Below are 16565 nucleotides of genomic sequence, written 5' to 3'. Positions count from 1 at the left end.
AATTTTATAGTTAACCCAGGGTATGGGGGTACGTGCTTGGAAACAGGAAGTGAATTCCAAAGTCCAGATTTATGAACGGGTAACTAGTCTCATGGGCACCGGGAATACGTCAGCGAAGCTCTTCATTATTGTTTGGAGACTAACAGCACAGGGGCCACCTGGACCTAATGGTCATTAAACAACATCTATTAACTACAAAGCCCCTGACAACAGAGATTTACTACACAGTACAGCCCTAGGTAGGGTCAGCTGAAGGACGGGAGGAACTGGACAGGCCCAAGATGGCATCAGTTATGCTAACAGCCATACAGTGTGGCAGGGTCCTTCCTGTAAGTGGCTGGTGAAAAGGACCCATGGCTCTGCCTCCTGAATCTGCCTACCTTCATTATTGTTAGCTGGACCAGCCAGGGGTCACACATTGGGTAAGGGCTATGCATCCATCATTTCCTTTTTTTTTTTTTGTTTTTGTCTGCGTTGGATCTTTGTTGCTGTGCACGGCTTTCTCTAGCTGTGGTCAGTGGGGGCTACTCTTCGTTGCACTGTGTGGGCTTCTCGTTACAGTGGCTTCTCTTGTGGCGAAGCACGGGCTCAAGGTGCGTGGGCTTCAGTACTTGTGGCTCACACGCTGTAGAGAGCAGGCTCAGTAGTTGTGGCGCATGGGCTTAATTTCTCCGCGGCATGTGGGATCTTCCTGGACCAGGGCTCGAACCCGTGTCCCCTGCATTGGCAGACGGGTTCTTAACAATTGCGCCACCAGAGAAGTCCTGCATCCATCATTTCTGATGCCCCTTTCATGACGCCCCTTCTCCCCAACTATTGTCCATTGTCCATCTACTTGCAGATGGCAGGATATGAATCATTTTAATTTCGCCCTCTCTCCCCATTTAGACATATAATGCAAATGCCTACTTCCGATCTAAAACCGTGTAGTCTTTGGTTAAATGTATAATCAAGTAACAAGTGTAAATGAGTGATACCAGCTCCCTCTTTTTTAAGAGACTATTAGCCAGGAAAGGGCTGGGGAGAAGGAAGGCTAAGGAATGGGTTTAAAAGATAAGGGAAAGGATAAAAAAACTAAAATTGAGGTTCTAGCTTTTAGCAAACTCACATAAATGCATGCACACATAGACATGGAGGAGCTCCTTGACATGGAAATGAAAACAATAGCATTTCTACTTTACATAACACATCATGGTTTATGTATGTTTGTACTTTTACAGCATAATTGGCTTGTGCTTGTATAAAGGAGCCTCTTTGCCAGGGACTCAGTCAAGGAAACTAAATTGTACATTTAGGGAATGCAAGTTTGCAGTACGAGAAGCAGGAAGCAGAAAGCTTTCCCCCACTTTCCTAGGCACAGGGCCAGTCTTCAAGAAATTTCAAAATAAGCTGTTTGGCTTTGGCTTACTCCTACTCTGTATGCAAACACCCAGGGCCTTCATGTGACCTTTAGCTACCTACGGCTACCCAGTACCCTAAAATGTCGTGTGTCTTAACTTATCTAATCTCTCCTTTCTCACTTCAACCCTTATCAAAACTTTCTTTCTCCCAAAGAAGAGGAACAGGGCTCCTTTATTAGCAGAATCTCTTAAACTAATCAATAGTAAGGTAGCATGTCAATGATCAGGTAGTGGACATCTCAGAGATCTGTTTTAAGACACAGAGCTTAAAATCTCAAAATTAATCTCTAACTGGTAGAATTTCAGGTAAAACAACAGGAAAGTAAAAAAATGAAAGTCAGGTTATATGTATATGCTGGGAGATGGGGTCAACTTTCCAGGTAGCTCATACTGAGCATGTATACAGTTACTTTGGAGCATTGCTACTTTCCATAACTTCCTCCCTTTATCTAAAGCTTAACCCAAAATTCTCTAAAATACCAATGATTGTTCTGGAGATCCCTCCTCACTCACCCACCCAACAAGATAGGAGACTTTGTATGGGGTAGGCAGAGGGAAATGTCACATCACAGAGAGAAAACGGCATACCAGGGTGTAATGTCTCCAGTAAGAGCCTAACTTTCAACCTAATACTAGTATGTTACTGTTCACAATGTATATAATATATAATTTAGGTAAATTATCAAGTTATAAAAATATACAATAAAACCTTACAAGAAACTCTGAAATAACTGATGCTTGATAAGTCTAAGTAAAGACTACAATAAAAATGCAGTTACTGGCTATATTCCATCAATCCTTTTTAATTCTCTTTGATTTTTTCTCCTGGTCTTCTGCTTTCCTTTCTACAGGTCGCTTCTTCAACCCCTTCATTTTCCTGGTTTGTAGTTTGCTTAGGTCTTGCTTCTGCATATGAATTCTTCCATAAGTTGTACCAAAAGTATCATGAGAGACATTTTTCTTCTTCTTTGGCTATGAAACAAGAATATATTATATTTAGTTGGGTCTACTACCATGAACTGGTAAAAATCTAGTGTACAACAACTATCGTATCAACAATCTCCATTAATGAGCACACCTTTAATGATATAGAGTCTATAGCCCTACAGCCCTTTCTCCTCCAACTTAGGTATAAACAGATCACTCAGAGCTTGTTAAAATGCCAATTCTAATTCAGTAGGACTCCGGTGGGATCTGCAAATTCAGCATTTCTAACAATTCTCAGGTAAACTGTCAGACCATACTTTGAGAAGCAACACAACAGACTAATCACTGTCATGCACTGAGAGAATTTCCTGTGTTTAGCTTAAGGATTATAACTATCATTTCAATCTTTATTGGCATTCCAGAGATGCCATGTCTACTTGCTTTTTAAAACCATTCAAAAGTCAAAACACATTTTATGCAAGTATGGGTTACACATACTATGCTTGAAATTACATTTTCACAATGCCTAAAATGAGCCCCATTTTTGCTGAAAACTGGCAGTCTTGACTACTAGGAAGCTCTCAGCAACACCTGATGCCTGGTTTCTACAATTTTATTATCAATTATGGTTGGCTTATTTGCTTCTTCCTCCTTTCTTTGGCTCTGAGAGTCTAATTTTATCTATTTTATTGACCTCTTTATGTATGCTCTTCAATATAATATGCCACAAATCCTTTTTTGGAAAGAAGAATGGAATATACAAATAAACATGGCACCAAGCTACAAGCCATGTACCTTGAGGGCTTTGGGCATTTTCATAGATAACTTATAAAGGTCATCTGATGCTAGGTGTGTCCTCCTCAGAACCAGATCCAATGAGGGTCCCATCTCCTCCAATTCAATCCGAGGTGTTCTGCAGCCAGATTTCTTCAACAGCAACCTTTATGAAATAGCAAAAAAGAAATGTTGCTTTGACTTTGATAAAAGTCCCGCCGCCCTCCCCACAAATATTTTTGTTCTAGGAGATTACAGTTCCATAAAATATCATAAAATGTTTAGAAAGGCTAAGCTTAGAGACTTCCCTGGCAGTCCAGTGGTTAAGGCTCTGCGCTCCCAATGCAGGGGGAATGGGTTTTATCCCTAGTCAGGGAACTAATATCCCAGATACCACATAGCATGGCCAAAAAGATTAAAAAAAAAAAAGGAAAGGCTAAGCTTAATACTTTATATATTTAGACCAAGTGTTTTCTTTTTATTTTTTTTAAATAAATTTATTTATTTTATTTATTTATTTTTGGCTGCACTGGGCCTTCGTTGCTGCTTGCGGGCTTTCTCTAGTTGCAGCGAGCAGGGGCTACTCTTTGTTGCGCTGCGTGGCTTCTCGTTGCGGTGGCTTCTCTTGTTTCGGAGCACAGGCTCTAGGTGCATGGGCTTCAGTAGTTGTGGCATGTGGGCTCAATAGTTGTGGCTCGCAGGCTCAGTAGCTGTGGTACATGGGCTTAGTTGCTCTGCGGCATGTGGGATCTTCCCGCACCAGGGCTCGAACCCGTGTCCCCTGCATTGGCAGGCGGATTCTTAACCACTGAACCACCAGGGAAGCCCCAAGACCAAGTATTTTCTTTAGTCTACTTATTTTCAAAATAAAACATAAGAGTATGCAATACTGTTGAGAAACAGCAGGTGATATAGTTCTAAGAAGTGAAGTGGAATCCTTTTATTTGACTTCTTCATCTTACGCAAGATTTACATGATCATAAAAAAATCTTAATTGGGTTTTTGAAACATTATATTACATGATTGATTAACAAATTCTTATTTCTCTAAGACCTATTCAGAATCAACTTTTGTCCATAGCATAGACATTTACTGATCTCTATAGATTGGAATGAACTTAATATAACAAAACCACAACTTTCTAGATACCATATGTCCAAATAGCTCTGGATTTGAAAGCATATGAAGGATACAATGGGGAGGAAGGGAGAGTCACAAATTCTTTTTTTGTGAGAGATACAACAAGAACTGCTCAAAGACCTGAAGGTTTTTTGAGTTAAAAGACTCAATTTGTTACTGTGGCCAGATCTCCATACAGGGGAAAAAAAGGACTAAATAATAATGTTTTTAAAAGATCAGCCTTGGGCTTCCCTGGGGGCACAGTGGTTGAAAATCTGCCTGCTAATGCAGGTCACACGGGTTCGAGCCCCGGTCTGGGAAGATCCCATATGCCACGGAGCAACTAGGCCCGTGAGCCACAACTACTGAGCCTGCGCGTCTGGAGCCTGTGCTCCACAACAAGAGAGGCCGCGAGAGTGAGAGGCCCGCACACCGCGATGAAGAGTGGCCCCCGCTTGCCACAACTAGAGAAAGCCCTCGCACAGAAAGTTAAGAACTATTGCCCAGAACCTTTACACCCTTGTAAATCTCCATTTCAGATCTTAACCTCAAGCTTTGTTTGTTTTGTTTCCCTATAAGCTCTAAATCAAAAGTGACATTCGGGCTTCCCTGGTGGCGCAGTGGTTGAGAGTCCGCCTGCCGATGCAGGGGGCGCAGGTTCGTGCCCTGGACCGGAAGGATCCCACGTGCCGCAGAGCGGCTGGGCCTGTGAGCCATGGCCGCTGGGCCTGCGCGTCCGGAGACTGTGCTTGCCTATTTCTTGAGAAAGACTGGCATTACCACTCTTGTTTAAATTGCGATTTCCTTATTTTTCTCCCTTCCATATCCCTCTCTTCTGTTGACATTCTGTGTTCATTACTTAACTCCTTGCCTAGAATGTTGTGTTTGCTTTTTAAGGTATGCTAATACTTCCTGTTTTGCATATTTCTCCCCATAAAACCTACCCAATGCCATGGCAAAGGCATACGTGGCAGTTACTAAAGATCTTCAGTTTCATATTAATAGCTCTGGCCCTATAGTGAATAAAATTCTCCAAGGAATTAATTATTATAGGATATACAGGAAGGTGCCAGTAACACTATGATTTATTTCCCCCAAACAGGAAAGGTCAAAGGTTCTATTAATGTAATTCCATGCTCAGAGTTCCTTTCATACAAGAAGCTCAAAACCATTTTATAAGCCTTACTGATCTTCACAAATTAGTAAGTGTCAATATTAACTACCTTTAACCAACTGCCTAAGGGCTGGTTGGAAGAGGGCAGGACACCCAAGAGCAGCCTGTGAGAATGCCTGAGGAGCCACAGTAGGTCAGACACACTTCTATGGCACATTCCCACCTCTATCTGCACCCCTCTCCCTCTCATAAAGGAGAATTATCCGTCTCAGAGGGACCTCAGAATTACCTATATGATATTACCACACTTTGCAAAGGAAAAACAGGGGCCCTGAGAAGTGACTTGCCCATGTCATGTGGCAAAGCCTGGCAAAGAGCCAGGTCACTAGGCTCAGAGGTGATGCTCATTCCCGGGACCACCTCTTCCTTCCCCTCCCAAGCAGAGCACAGCCCTTGGAGGCTAAGCTAATCCACATCTAGGGATTTTCCCCAGTAGCAGCTTGCTCTCAATCACACTGTCCACTTTCTATTTCAAATCAATAGCTAGCAGGTATTACAGGATATAGATATGAAAAGCTGGGATTAAAATTTTACACTAGAAAAAAAAAAAAAATTTTACACTAGGGGGGCTTCCCTAGTGGCGCAGTGGTTGAGAGTCCGCCTGCCGATGCAGGGGACACGGGTTCGTGCCCCGGTCCGTGAAGATCCCACATGCCGTGGAGCAGCTGGGCCCGTGAGCCATGGCAGCTGAGCCTGCGCGTCTGGAGCCTGTGCTCCGCAAGGGGAGAGGCCACAACACTGAGAGGCCCGCGTACAGCAAAAAAAAAAAAAAAAAAAATTTTACAATAGGGTTTCTGATCTTAAAAATTCAGATCTTGGGACTTCCCTGGTGGTCCGGTGGTTAAGAACCTGCCTTCCAATGCAGGGGACGTAGGTTCAATCCCTGGTCAGGGGAACTAAGATCCCACATGCCACAGGGCAACTAAGCCCTGTCACAACTACTAAGCCCATGGGCCTCAACTAGAGAGCCCATGTGCCACAAACTACAGAGCCCACGCACTCTGGAGCCCATGCAAAACTAGCGAAGCCTGCGTGCTGCAACTGAAAGATCCTGCATGGTGCAAAGAAGACCCTGAGTGCCGCAGCTAAGTCCCAATGCAGCCAAAAATAAATACATAAATACATAAATAAATAAAATAATTTCGTAAAAATTTCAAATCTTTTTTTTTCATTATGGCAGATGCCATGCTAACCTAACAGTGATTCCAGCAATTACATACTTCTTAAAGTAAGTGGACGGACGAATATGTGTAGTTACACTGCCAATTTATCCTTGTTCTTAAGACTGATTTGCTAATTTTCTGTCCATTTTGCTTTATTTCTCTGTATTTTCTTTCTTTCTTTACAAATTTATCTTTCTTTTCACTAAATACAAGTTCTGATACAAGAGAATACTTCCTTTGAAATTGTTCACCATGAGTTTTAGATTATTATTATTCATTTCTCATTCTCAAAGACTTTTATCTTTATTTTTTAGCTCCTTTGTATCCCAGGGTCTCCTTGTTTAACATAAGTTTTCAAAAAGATTTTTTTTTATGTTAGTGATTTTTCATCTTTTATCTCTTGCTCTATAAATAGGAGTCACCTACTTCATAATATTCTTAGCTGCCCCAAAATCAAGTTTGGAAATGAAAACAACAGATTATAGGGACTTTCAATCTCAACTAGTTAAAAATGATTATAAAATCCTTTGCCTGTTATTATTTAAATGAGAAAAAAATAGAAAAATAGAAATGGTGGTACCACTCATGTGGTGAAAAGAACCGAGCATCTCTGACTCCATACAGTTGAGACAAAGATGGACATTACTAACAAAAAAGAGGTGATTACTTAGTTCATTTGGATGTTCACTGGACACAAGCTGGTCAACCATGTATTCCATTATGATAAAAAAACAAAATTAAAACCATGGATGAAATGCTGAAGTCCACGAATGGTTGCACAAACAGCACCACTGCACGAAGACACTGTCAACACTGGGCTGCCGGCGCTCAGGCCGCACTGCCACGCCACAGCGCGAAGCAGATGTCAGGCTGAATTCAATGTACCAAGGGAGGCAGTTAGTGGGAGTCAATGTATTCTCTAGGAAAGTGTGTGCTCCATCAATCAGCGCTAACACTTTATTTTAAATAAGGGAAAAAACAAGTCATGCTTACCTCAAAAGGCAGTTGCAGCACGTCATTAAGGTTTTTATGAAAACAGAATGTGCTTGTTAGGATTTATATTTATATTGTGGTGGGGGTATGGGTAGAGGCCTGGGCTGGAGAAAGAAGGTAAAATGAATCTAGCCACTGAATCTTATTACTTTCAGACTCCATTTTTTAGACTCAGGACTTTGAGATTTGCTTTGGCTGGGCTAAGACTTGTGGCTTGGCGCTCTAAATTTAGTCAAGAAAAACAGGGAGATACTGCATAAAAGTATGGCAAGTTAGGACTGAATAAGCGTTCTAAGCTCAGAGGGAGTATACTGTTTGATGTCCCAGGGCCCTGGAAAAGCAGGGTTTCTGGGAGGCAGAAGTTAGCAGGGGAGTGACAGACCTGAGGATCAGCACAGAGCTACTTTGTCACTGCTATTCTGAAAACTCTCCAAATAAACTTTTGGCCAGACACCAATTCTAAGTCTGAGCTCTATAAAACAGTCACACTAAAATGCTAACCCTGAGGATTAACAAAAACATGCTAAGAAATGCACTTACTTATAGCTTCGAAAGTAAATCTTCCCATTCAGTGCAGTGAAGTGCAGAACATACTCTAAACCAGCCAGACGGACATTTGATACTGTGGGGCCTCTGAAGAAATCTAAAAGCACACATCAGGTTGTTTGGGGAAAAAAAAAAAGATTAATTAAGATTAATTAAAAGATCGATTAAAAATAATTAAAATTAATTAAAATAATTAATTAATTAAAAATTTTAAAAGATTAATTAAGATTAATTAAAAGACTAATTAAAATTAACTAACTTTAATTAATTAAAAGATTAATTAAAATCTTAATTAAAAGACTAATTAAGATTAATTGTTACAAATCAGCTGCACTCTAAACGCAACTCTCTGTATCTCATCTAAAAAGCAGCACAAAAACTCATGCCTGAAAAATCTGATGGTCCCGCCCCTCTACCATTTAATCTCATGACTGTATTTCTGTTTAATTCACTGAGCCATGTAATTTTTCAGTTTTGCAGTTCTCCCTCTAAGCCAATGCTCAGCACCAGAGTATAACAGGTTTATTGTGAACAGTAATTTTTTAGAAAATGTAAAACAAGGTATACAATTTTAATCAACTAAGACAGACAGGTTAAGATGGCAAAAGTCTATAAAAATGGCTGTTCAAACTTTGACTATTAAATTGAACTAGTGTTTGTCATATGGCAGACGCCAACAAACAAGAAAATTCTAACAAGGTATCTCAATTATATGAGCAAAGGAAAGCTATCTAGTGTCAAAGCCAGAAAAGAACCATCAAGATCAATGAGTAGACTGTTTTCCCACAGAGTGGTAATAATACCCAAGTGGCACATATGAGATAATTTTAAATGATACACAGGCAGATACAATCTACAATGCATTATTTATGTTATCATACACCATTTTGCACTGAGAGTAGGGACATAGGGTTTCCTTTTAAAAAAAGGAGTCAGGGGCTTCCCTGGTGGCGCAGTGGTTGAGAGTCCGCCCGCCAATGCAGGGGACACGGGTTCGTGCCCCGGTCCGGGAAGATCCCACATGCCGCGGAGCGGCTGGGTGAGCCTGTGCGTCCGGAGCCTGTGCTCTGCAACGGGAGAGGCCACGGCGGTGAGAGGCCCACGTACCGCAAAAAAAATAAATAAAAATAAAAAATAAAAAGAGGAGTCAATTTAAAGAAAAATCTCCAGTGAACAATGCTATGGATACTACACAGACATGGCTAACATTATGAAGGTGGCACATGAATGAAAAGAGTTTGGAAAACAGCAAACAAGTTTGGTCACCTCATTTTTACAGATAAAAAGACTGAACTTGGGGGGAGGTTAAATGGGAATACATGAATAACATCTAGCTAAGAAAAAGTTAGGCATAAAAGGGTCATCCAAATTAATTACTTAGGAAGAGGTGCCCTAAGACAGGTGATGTCATAAACAGGAAATATCTCATTCTGTCCCAATCTGTAGCCACTCAGCACTTGCTTCCCTCCTCCCATTAGCTCATAAGATGGGAATTATCTCCATGTGCATGGACATATACATCTTTTACAGTTTGCTTTTTCCTTCTTACAGATAACTAAAAGAAAATCACATCACTAACATACATAAAGCAGACGTTAAGTGTGCATACCCTTGTACACACCACCCTTCCTTACTACCACAAATAAAAATCCCTTGGGGGTACTTTTATAAACCAAATATGTACGTTTTCAAGGTATTTTGATCTAAAAATTGATTTTAATTAATGAAGAACTTTCCCATAGTTTTGCCAAAACCTGACTCTCCTTCAGTGGCCAAGTTAATAAAGCCCCACTCACGGTTGTGGCAGCATTATTGAAGTCAGAGTCATTCTGGGGAACAAGATATGTACATTCCAGTCTCCCCTGAAACAGTTTTTGTAATGCAAACCTTATAGGCATGTGCTTTTTCCATAAGCTTTTAAGAAAGAAAAAAAAAACAAAAAAAGAATGAAATGAGGTAGAAAGTTTTAAGAACATTGACCCTTACCTCACACCATATACAAAAATTAACTCAAAATGGATCATAAACCTAAATGTAAGATCTAAAGTTATAAGACTTCAAAAAAATATTTATAAGAGAAAAAAATCTTTGCAATCTTGGGATAAGCAAAGGTTTCTTAAACAAAACACTGTATGAACAACCATTAAAGAAAAAAATTGGATAAAGTATACTTCACAAAAATTTAAAATTTCTGCTCTTTAAAAGACATCACTGTTTGCAGATTACATGATACTATACACAGAAAATCCTAAATATGCCACCAAAAAACTACTAGAGTGCATCAATGAATACAGTAAAGTTGCAGGATATAAAATTAATACACAGAAATTTGTTGCATTTCTATACACTAACAGCACACTGTCAGAGAAATACCTAGGAATAAACCTACCTAGGGAGTTAAAAGACCTATACTTGGAAACCTGTAAGACATGGATGAAAGAAATTGAAGACAACACAAACACATGGAAAGATATACTGTGTTCATGGATTGGAAGAATTAATATTGTTAAAATGACCATAATACTCTATAGATTCAATGCAACCCCTATCAAAATACCAATGCCATAGAACTAGAATAATTTTAAAATGTGTATGGAAACACAAAAGACCCAAATAGTCAAAACAATCTTGAGAAAAAACAGAGCTGGAGGAATCATGCTCCCTGACTTCAGACAGACAGAAAAACAGTTACATGGATCAATGGAACAGAATAGAGAGCCCAGAAATAAACTCACATACTTAAGGTCAATTAATCTATGACAAAGGAAGCAAGCACATACAATGTTGAAAAATCTCTTTGGTAAATGGTGCTGGGAAAACTGGACAGCTACACGTAAAAGAATGAAATCAGAACATTTTCTCACACAATATATAAAAATAAACTCAAAATGCATTAAAGATCTAAATGTACGACCAGAAACTACAAAACTCCTAGAAGAAAACATAGGCAGAACACTCTTTGACATAAATCGTAGCAATATTTTTTTTTGAACCTGTCTCCTAAGGCAAAGGAAACACAAGCAAAAATAAACAAATGGGACCTACTTAAACCTAAAAGCAGAAGACCTGACTAGACATTTTTCCAAAGAACACATACTGATGGCCAACAGGCACATGAAAAGATGATCAACACTGCTAATCATCAGAAAAATGCTAATCAAAAGCACAATGAAATATCACCTTACACCAGTCAGAATGGCTATCATCAAAAAGACCACTAATAACAAATGTTAGTGAGGATGTAGAGAAAATGGAGTCCTTGTAGGAATGTAAGTTCTACAGCCACTGAGGAAAACAATATGGAGGTTCCTAAAAAACTAAAAATAAAACTATCATATCCAGCAATTCCACTCCTGGGTACATAACCAAAGAAAACAACACACTAATTTGAAAGGATACATGTACTACCTCAATGTTCACAGCAGCATTATTTACAATAGCCAAGATATGGAAGCAACCTAAGTGTCCATACACACACACACACACACACACGTGTGTGTGTGTGTATATATATATACACACACGCACACACACGCACACACATACATACAATGAAATACTACTCAGCCATCAAAAGAATGAAATTTTGCCATTTGCAGCAACATGGATGGACTTGGAGAGCATCATGCTAAGTGAAATTAGAGGAAGACAATGTATGATATCACTTGTATGTGGAATCTAAAAAATACAACAAACTAGTGCACATATCTGACTCACAGATATAGAGAACCAGTGGTTACCAGCAGGGAGAGGGAAAGGCGAGGGGCAAGAGAGGGACACGGGCTTAAAGGTACAAACTACTATGCATAAAATAAATAAGCTACAAGGATATACTGTACAGCACAGGGAATATAGCCAACAATTTATAATAACTGTAAGTGTAGCATAATCTTTAAAAATTGTGAATTGGGCTTCCCTGGTGGCGCAGTGGTTGAGAGTCTGCCTGCCGATGCAGGGGACACAGGTTCGTGCCCCGGTCTGGGAAGATCCCACATGCCACAGAGCAGCTGGGCCCGTGAGCCATGGCAGCTGAGCCTGCGCGTCCGGAGCCTGTGCTCCGCAACGGGAGAGGCCACAACAGTGAGAGGCCCACGTACAGCAAAAAAAAAAAAAAATTGTGAATCACTATGTTGTACACCTGAAACTTACATAATATTATAAATCAGCTATATCTCGATAAAAATTTTTTTTTTAAAAAAGACATCATTAAAAACAAAAAGGCAAGGGACTTCCCTGGTGGCGCAGTGGTTAAAGACTCCGTGCTTCCACTGCAGGGGGAGCGAGTTCAATCCCTGGTTGGGGAACTAAGATCCCACATGCTGCATGGTGTGGCCAATAAATAAATACATAAATCAATAAAACAAAAAGGCAAGCCACAGTCCAGGAGAGAATATTCAAAGATATATGTCAGACAGACAAAAGACTTCTCTCTCTCTCTCTCTCTCTCTCTCTCTCACACACACACACACACACACACACACACACACACACACACACACACACTCTTCCACATTAGTACCCAATAAAAAGACAAATAACCAAATAAAAAAATCAGGCAAAGATCTGAACACACACTTTACCAAAGATATACAAATGGCCAATAAGCACATGAAAAGATGTTCAACCTTATAAGTCACCAGAAAATGCAAATTAAAACTGCAACACTACCACTCCTTTATTTTGTAGATTTGACTTTGGAAACATATTACTGTCAGTATTCAACACCTATTAGAGTAACTAAAATTAAAAAGAACGGCCTACCAAGTATTGACAAGGAGATGGAGCCCCTACAGTTAGTGGGAATGCAAAATAGTGCAACCATGTTAAACAGTTTGGCAGTTTCTTAAAAATGTTTAACATAGGGCTTCCCTGGTGGCACAGTGGTTGAGAATCTGCCTGCCAATGCGGGGGACACGGGTTCGAGCCCTGGTCTGGGAGGATCCCACATGCCGCGGAGCAGCTGGGCCCATGAGCCACAACTATTGAGCCCGTGCGTCTGGAGCCTGTGCTCCGCAACAAGAGAGGCCACGACAGTGAGAGGCCCACGCAAAAAAAAAAAAATGTTTAACATACGCTATTCAAATGATCCAACCATTTTATTCCTAGGTATTCACCCAAAGGAAATGAAAACATAGGTCCTCACAAAAATTTGTATATAAATGTTCACAGCAGTTCTACTGGTAATAATTAAAAGCTGGAATCAATCTAAATGTCCATCAACAGATGAAGGTATAAACAAACTGCAGAATAGCTATAAATGGAATACTGCTCAGTTATAAAAAGAAATGGAGGATTGATACATACAACAACATGAATGAATCTCAAAACAAACTGAGTGAAAGAAGTCAGGCCAAGAAAAGTACATACTCTATGATTCCATTTACCTAAATTCTGGAAAATGCAAAAATGACAGAAAGCAGATCAACGTTTGCTTAGAATAGAGAAAAATAATGGATTACCAAAGGGCACAGGGAAATTCTGGGGGGTGGTGGAAAGGTTCTATATCTTGATTGCAGTGGTGTTTTTAGAGGTATATAAATATGTCAAAATCCATTAAATTTTAAAACTTTAAATATGTGCATTTGGACTTCCCTGGTGGCGCAATGGTTAAGAATCCATCTGCCAATGCAGGGTTCGATCCCTGGTGCAGGAAGATCCCACATGCCGCGGAGCAACTAAGCCTGTGCGCCACAACTACTGAGCCTGTGCGCTAGAGCCCGCGTGCCACAACTACTGCAGCCCGCGCGCCTAGAGCCCGTGATCCGCAACAAGAGAAGCCACCGCCTGCGCACCGCATCGAAGAGTTGGCCCCACTTGCTGCAACTAGAGAAAGCCCGTGCGCAGCAACAAAAACCCAATGCAGCCAAAAAATAAAACTTTAAAAAAAAGAAAAAAAGAATTTAAAAATAAATACGTGCACTTGATTGTATGTAAATCATACCCCAAAAATAATTTATAATGAAAAAACTTAATAAAGTTATCCCTAAAAATTGAAAACAAAATGAAATGAACCTGTGTATTGGGCTGAAGGCATAATCATACAGAAAAGGACTGTTTCAAATGACTTCAAAACACAGTAATTTGACCATATTCCTAATAGGATATATAGACATACAGAACTGCAAAAAAAAAAACCACACACACAAAAGAAACCAAACACCATTCAGTTGCACTCAATATTCATACTACCAGTAGTAATAACAGTATTTTATTCTGAGACTGTTGTATGTGTAGTACAGTATAAAGTAAATGCATCATTATGTTGGAGTCATTGAGAACCTGGATTTTTGTCATGGATGAAAGAAGGTATGTACGTGTACATATCCTTCTGTCCTAAATTTGAGTTAGAAGTTTCAGTATGAACTCAGGATATATTTTATCTTAACAAATAAATCTCATAGTTCTGTCCACTGAAAAAGCCTAGAAACAATGACCAACCCAGAAATACTCCCTAGCACACAAAATGTGATTTCTAAAATAATCTCACTTAAAAAAAACCCAGGATCCTTACAGAAATAGCTGATTCCAGGACTGGAGCAATTAAAGTACAAGAGGAGTCTAAAACATCAAGGGGGTGATGGATTAAAATGTGTTGAAACTCAGAGCACTGTCAAAAAGGCTGACCCTAAACTGGGCAGGAATGATAGTTGAGGTAAAAAGGGAGATATTATGAGAATAGGGATAAGGAGAAAAACCTGGTTAAACAGAAATAAGGGGGTAGCAGATAAATTGGTTATAATTAGAAAGAAAGCCCCAGTTTGGACATTTTTTCAATGGATCAATTCCAAGCAAAAATAACACCTTTAGTGTGACTGTGTCCATGAGTAAAAACACTGGGAAAGGGCACAGGAGGATGACCAGGGTGTTGACGGTAAAGACTAGGGGATGTGGAGTCAGAGAATGGATAAGATCCTGATTCTGACACTTACTAACTCTTCACTCTGGACATCAGTGAACTGGTCTCAATTTCTTCATCCACAACATGGGAATATTATTACCATAATGAACTGAATGTTTGTTTAACCTCTAGTGTGACTATATTTGGAAATGAGGCTTCTAAGGAAGTACTTAAGGTTAAATGAGGTATGTCATAAGGGTAGGGTCTGCTCCCATAGGATTAGAGTCCATATAAGAAGAGACACCAGAAAACTTAAACCCCTCTTTCCTCTGTCTATCTCCCTCCTTCCCTTCCTCCCCAAGGAAAAGCCTTGTAAACACAAAGCAAGAAGCCAGCAAGAGAGTCCTCACCAGAAACCTGGACTTCTAGAACTGTGAGAAAATACATTTCTGTTGCTTATGAGCCACCCAGTCTATGGTCTTTTGTATGGCACCCTGAGCAGACTAATACAATTATCTCTGTAGAGCTGTAGAAAGGATTAAATTTAATAAATTACCTGACCTAATCTATGGCAGTTATTTTCATTATTATATGTATTAAAGTGGAATAAGAATTAGGAAATGAGAAAGGTTAAAAAAATTAAAACAATGACCACAGATGTAGATATGACCACTAATATAGACAAAGGCAATGAAGAAAAAAAAATAAAACCCAGTTAGGTAGTTAAGTTAAAGGTAGGCTTTAAAGGAACACTTAATAAAACTAACCTATTACTTGATTCATTATCACCTTTATATACGAGAAGTAGTCATACTAAAAAATAACCATAAAAAGTAGGATGGACTGGGAGTTCCATGGTGATCTAGTGGTTAGGATTTGGCGCTTTCACTACTGTGGCCTGGGTTCAATCCCTGGTCCTTTTTGGGGAACTGAGATCCCACAAGCCACACGGCACAACCAGAATTAAAAAAAAAAAAATTAGGATGGACTGAATCAAAAAACAGGCACTGGTTTTCTGTAAAGAAAAGCAGGACCTGCTAAGATTAACTACAAATCTATATAATATTTAAAGCAAAAGAGAAGCAAAATTCGAATGAACAAAATGGGTATCTGGCATGAAAATACTGAAGTTAACTTTTCTTTCTGGCCAATTACAAAAAGAAAACAAAAACACAACTTCCAAACAGGAAAAAAGCCCTTGATAAAATTCTCTTTACCTACTGCTCTACATTATTTCATTTGAACACACAACACAAACCAAGAAGTCTGCAACTTTCTTACTTCTTATTTATATTAAAAACTCAACTTTGCTTAGTGCCAGAAAATGTCACTCCATCCTGCTACCTGTCTTTCTTCTTTCTTAATTCCTTTTTGGTTTTCACTCCCTCCCTCTCATTACTGCATCATGTGGTTATTCCTGCCATCTAGTGGAAGCACAAAATAGTAAGATAAAATCATTTAAACAGAAGCAACAAAGCTCTGTTATAACAAATTATAAGTACTTCCCTCACTAATAATAATTATACAGAAGAACAAGGGGAAAAAAGCAGGAAATCTGAGCCAACGCAGTACAACTACTAGGAATCTTGGCTAAAAAAACTCCCTTGATGTTTCGGGCTATGTAATATTCA

General features: G+C 39.5%; 1 protein-coding gene across 3 annotated transcripts in view; it reads right to left on the bottom strand.

The window, feature by feature from the left end:
• Positions 1 to 442: 442 nt before the first annotated feature.
• Positions 443 to 16565, bottom strand: part of RPF2 (ribosome production factor 2 homolog) — a 36473-nt gene continuing 20350 nt past the window's right edge. For all 3 annotated transcript variants that reach the window (XM_030882828.2, XM_060283505.2, XM_060283506.1), the window contains 3 exons: positions 8091 to 8193; positions 3123 to 3267; positions 443 to 2372 (listed from right to left, as the gene is read on the bottom strand). In XM_030882828.2, coding sequence (XP_030738688.1) covers positions 2193 to 2372; positions 3123 to 3267; positions 8091 to 8193 — 428 coding nt within the window. In that variant the 3' untranslated portion in view covers positions 443 to 2192. The remainder of the gene's footprint in view (positions 2373 to 3122; positions 3268 to 8090; positions 8194 to 16565) is intronic.

This window comes from Globicephala melas, chromosome 14 (assembly GCF_963455315.2).
Source record: "Globicephala melas chromosome 14, mGloMel1.2, whole genome shotgun sequence".
Taxonomy (NCBI): Eukaryota; Metazoa; Chordata; class Mammalia; order Artiodactyla; family Delphinidae; genus Globicephala; species Globicephala melas.
The sequence above is the reverse complement of the archived record's forward strand: the minus strand, read 5'-3'. Positions and strand labels throughout refer to the sequence as shown.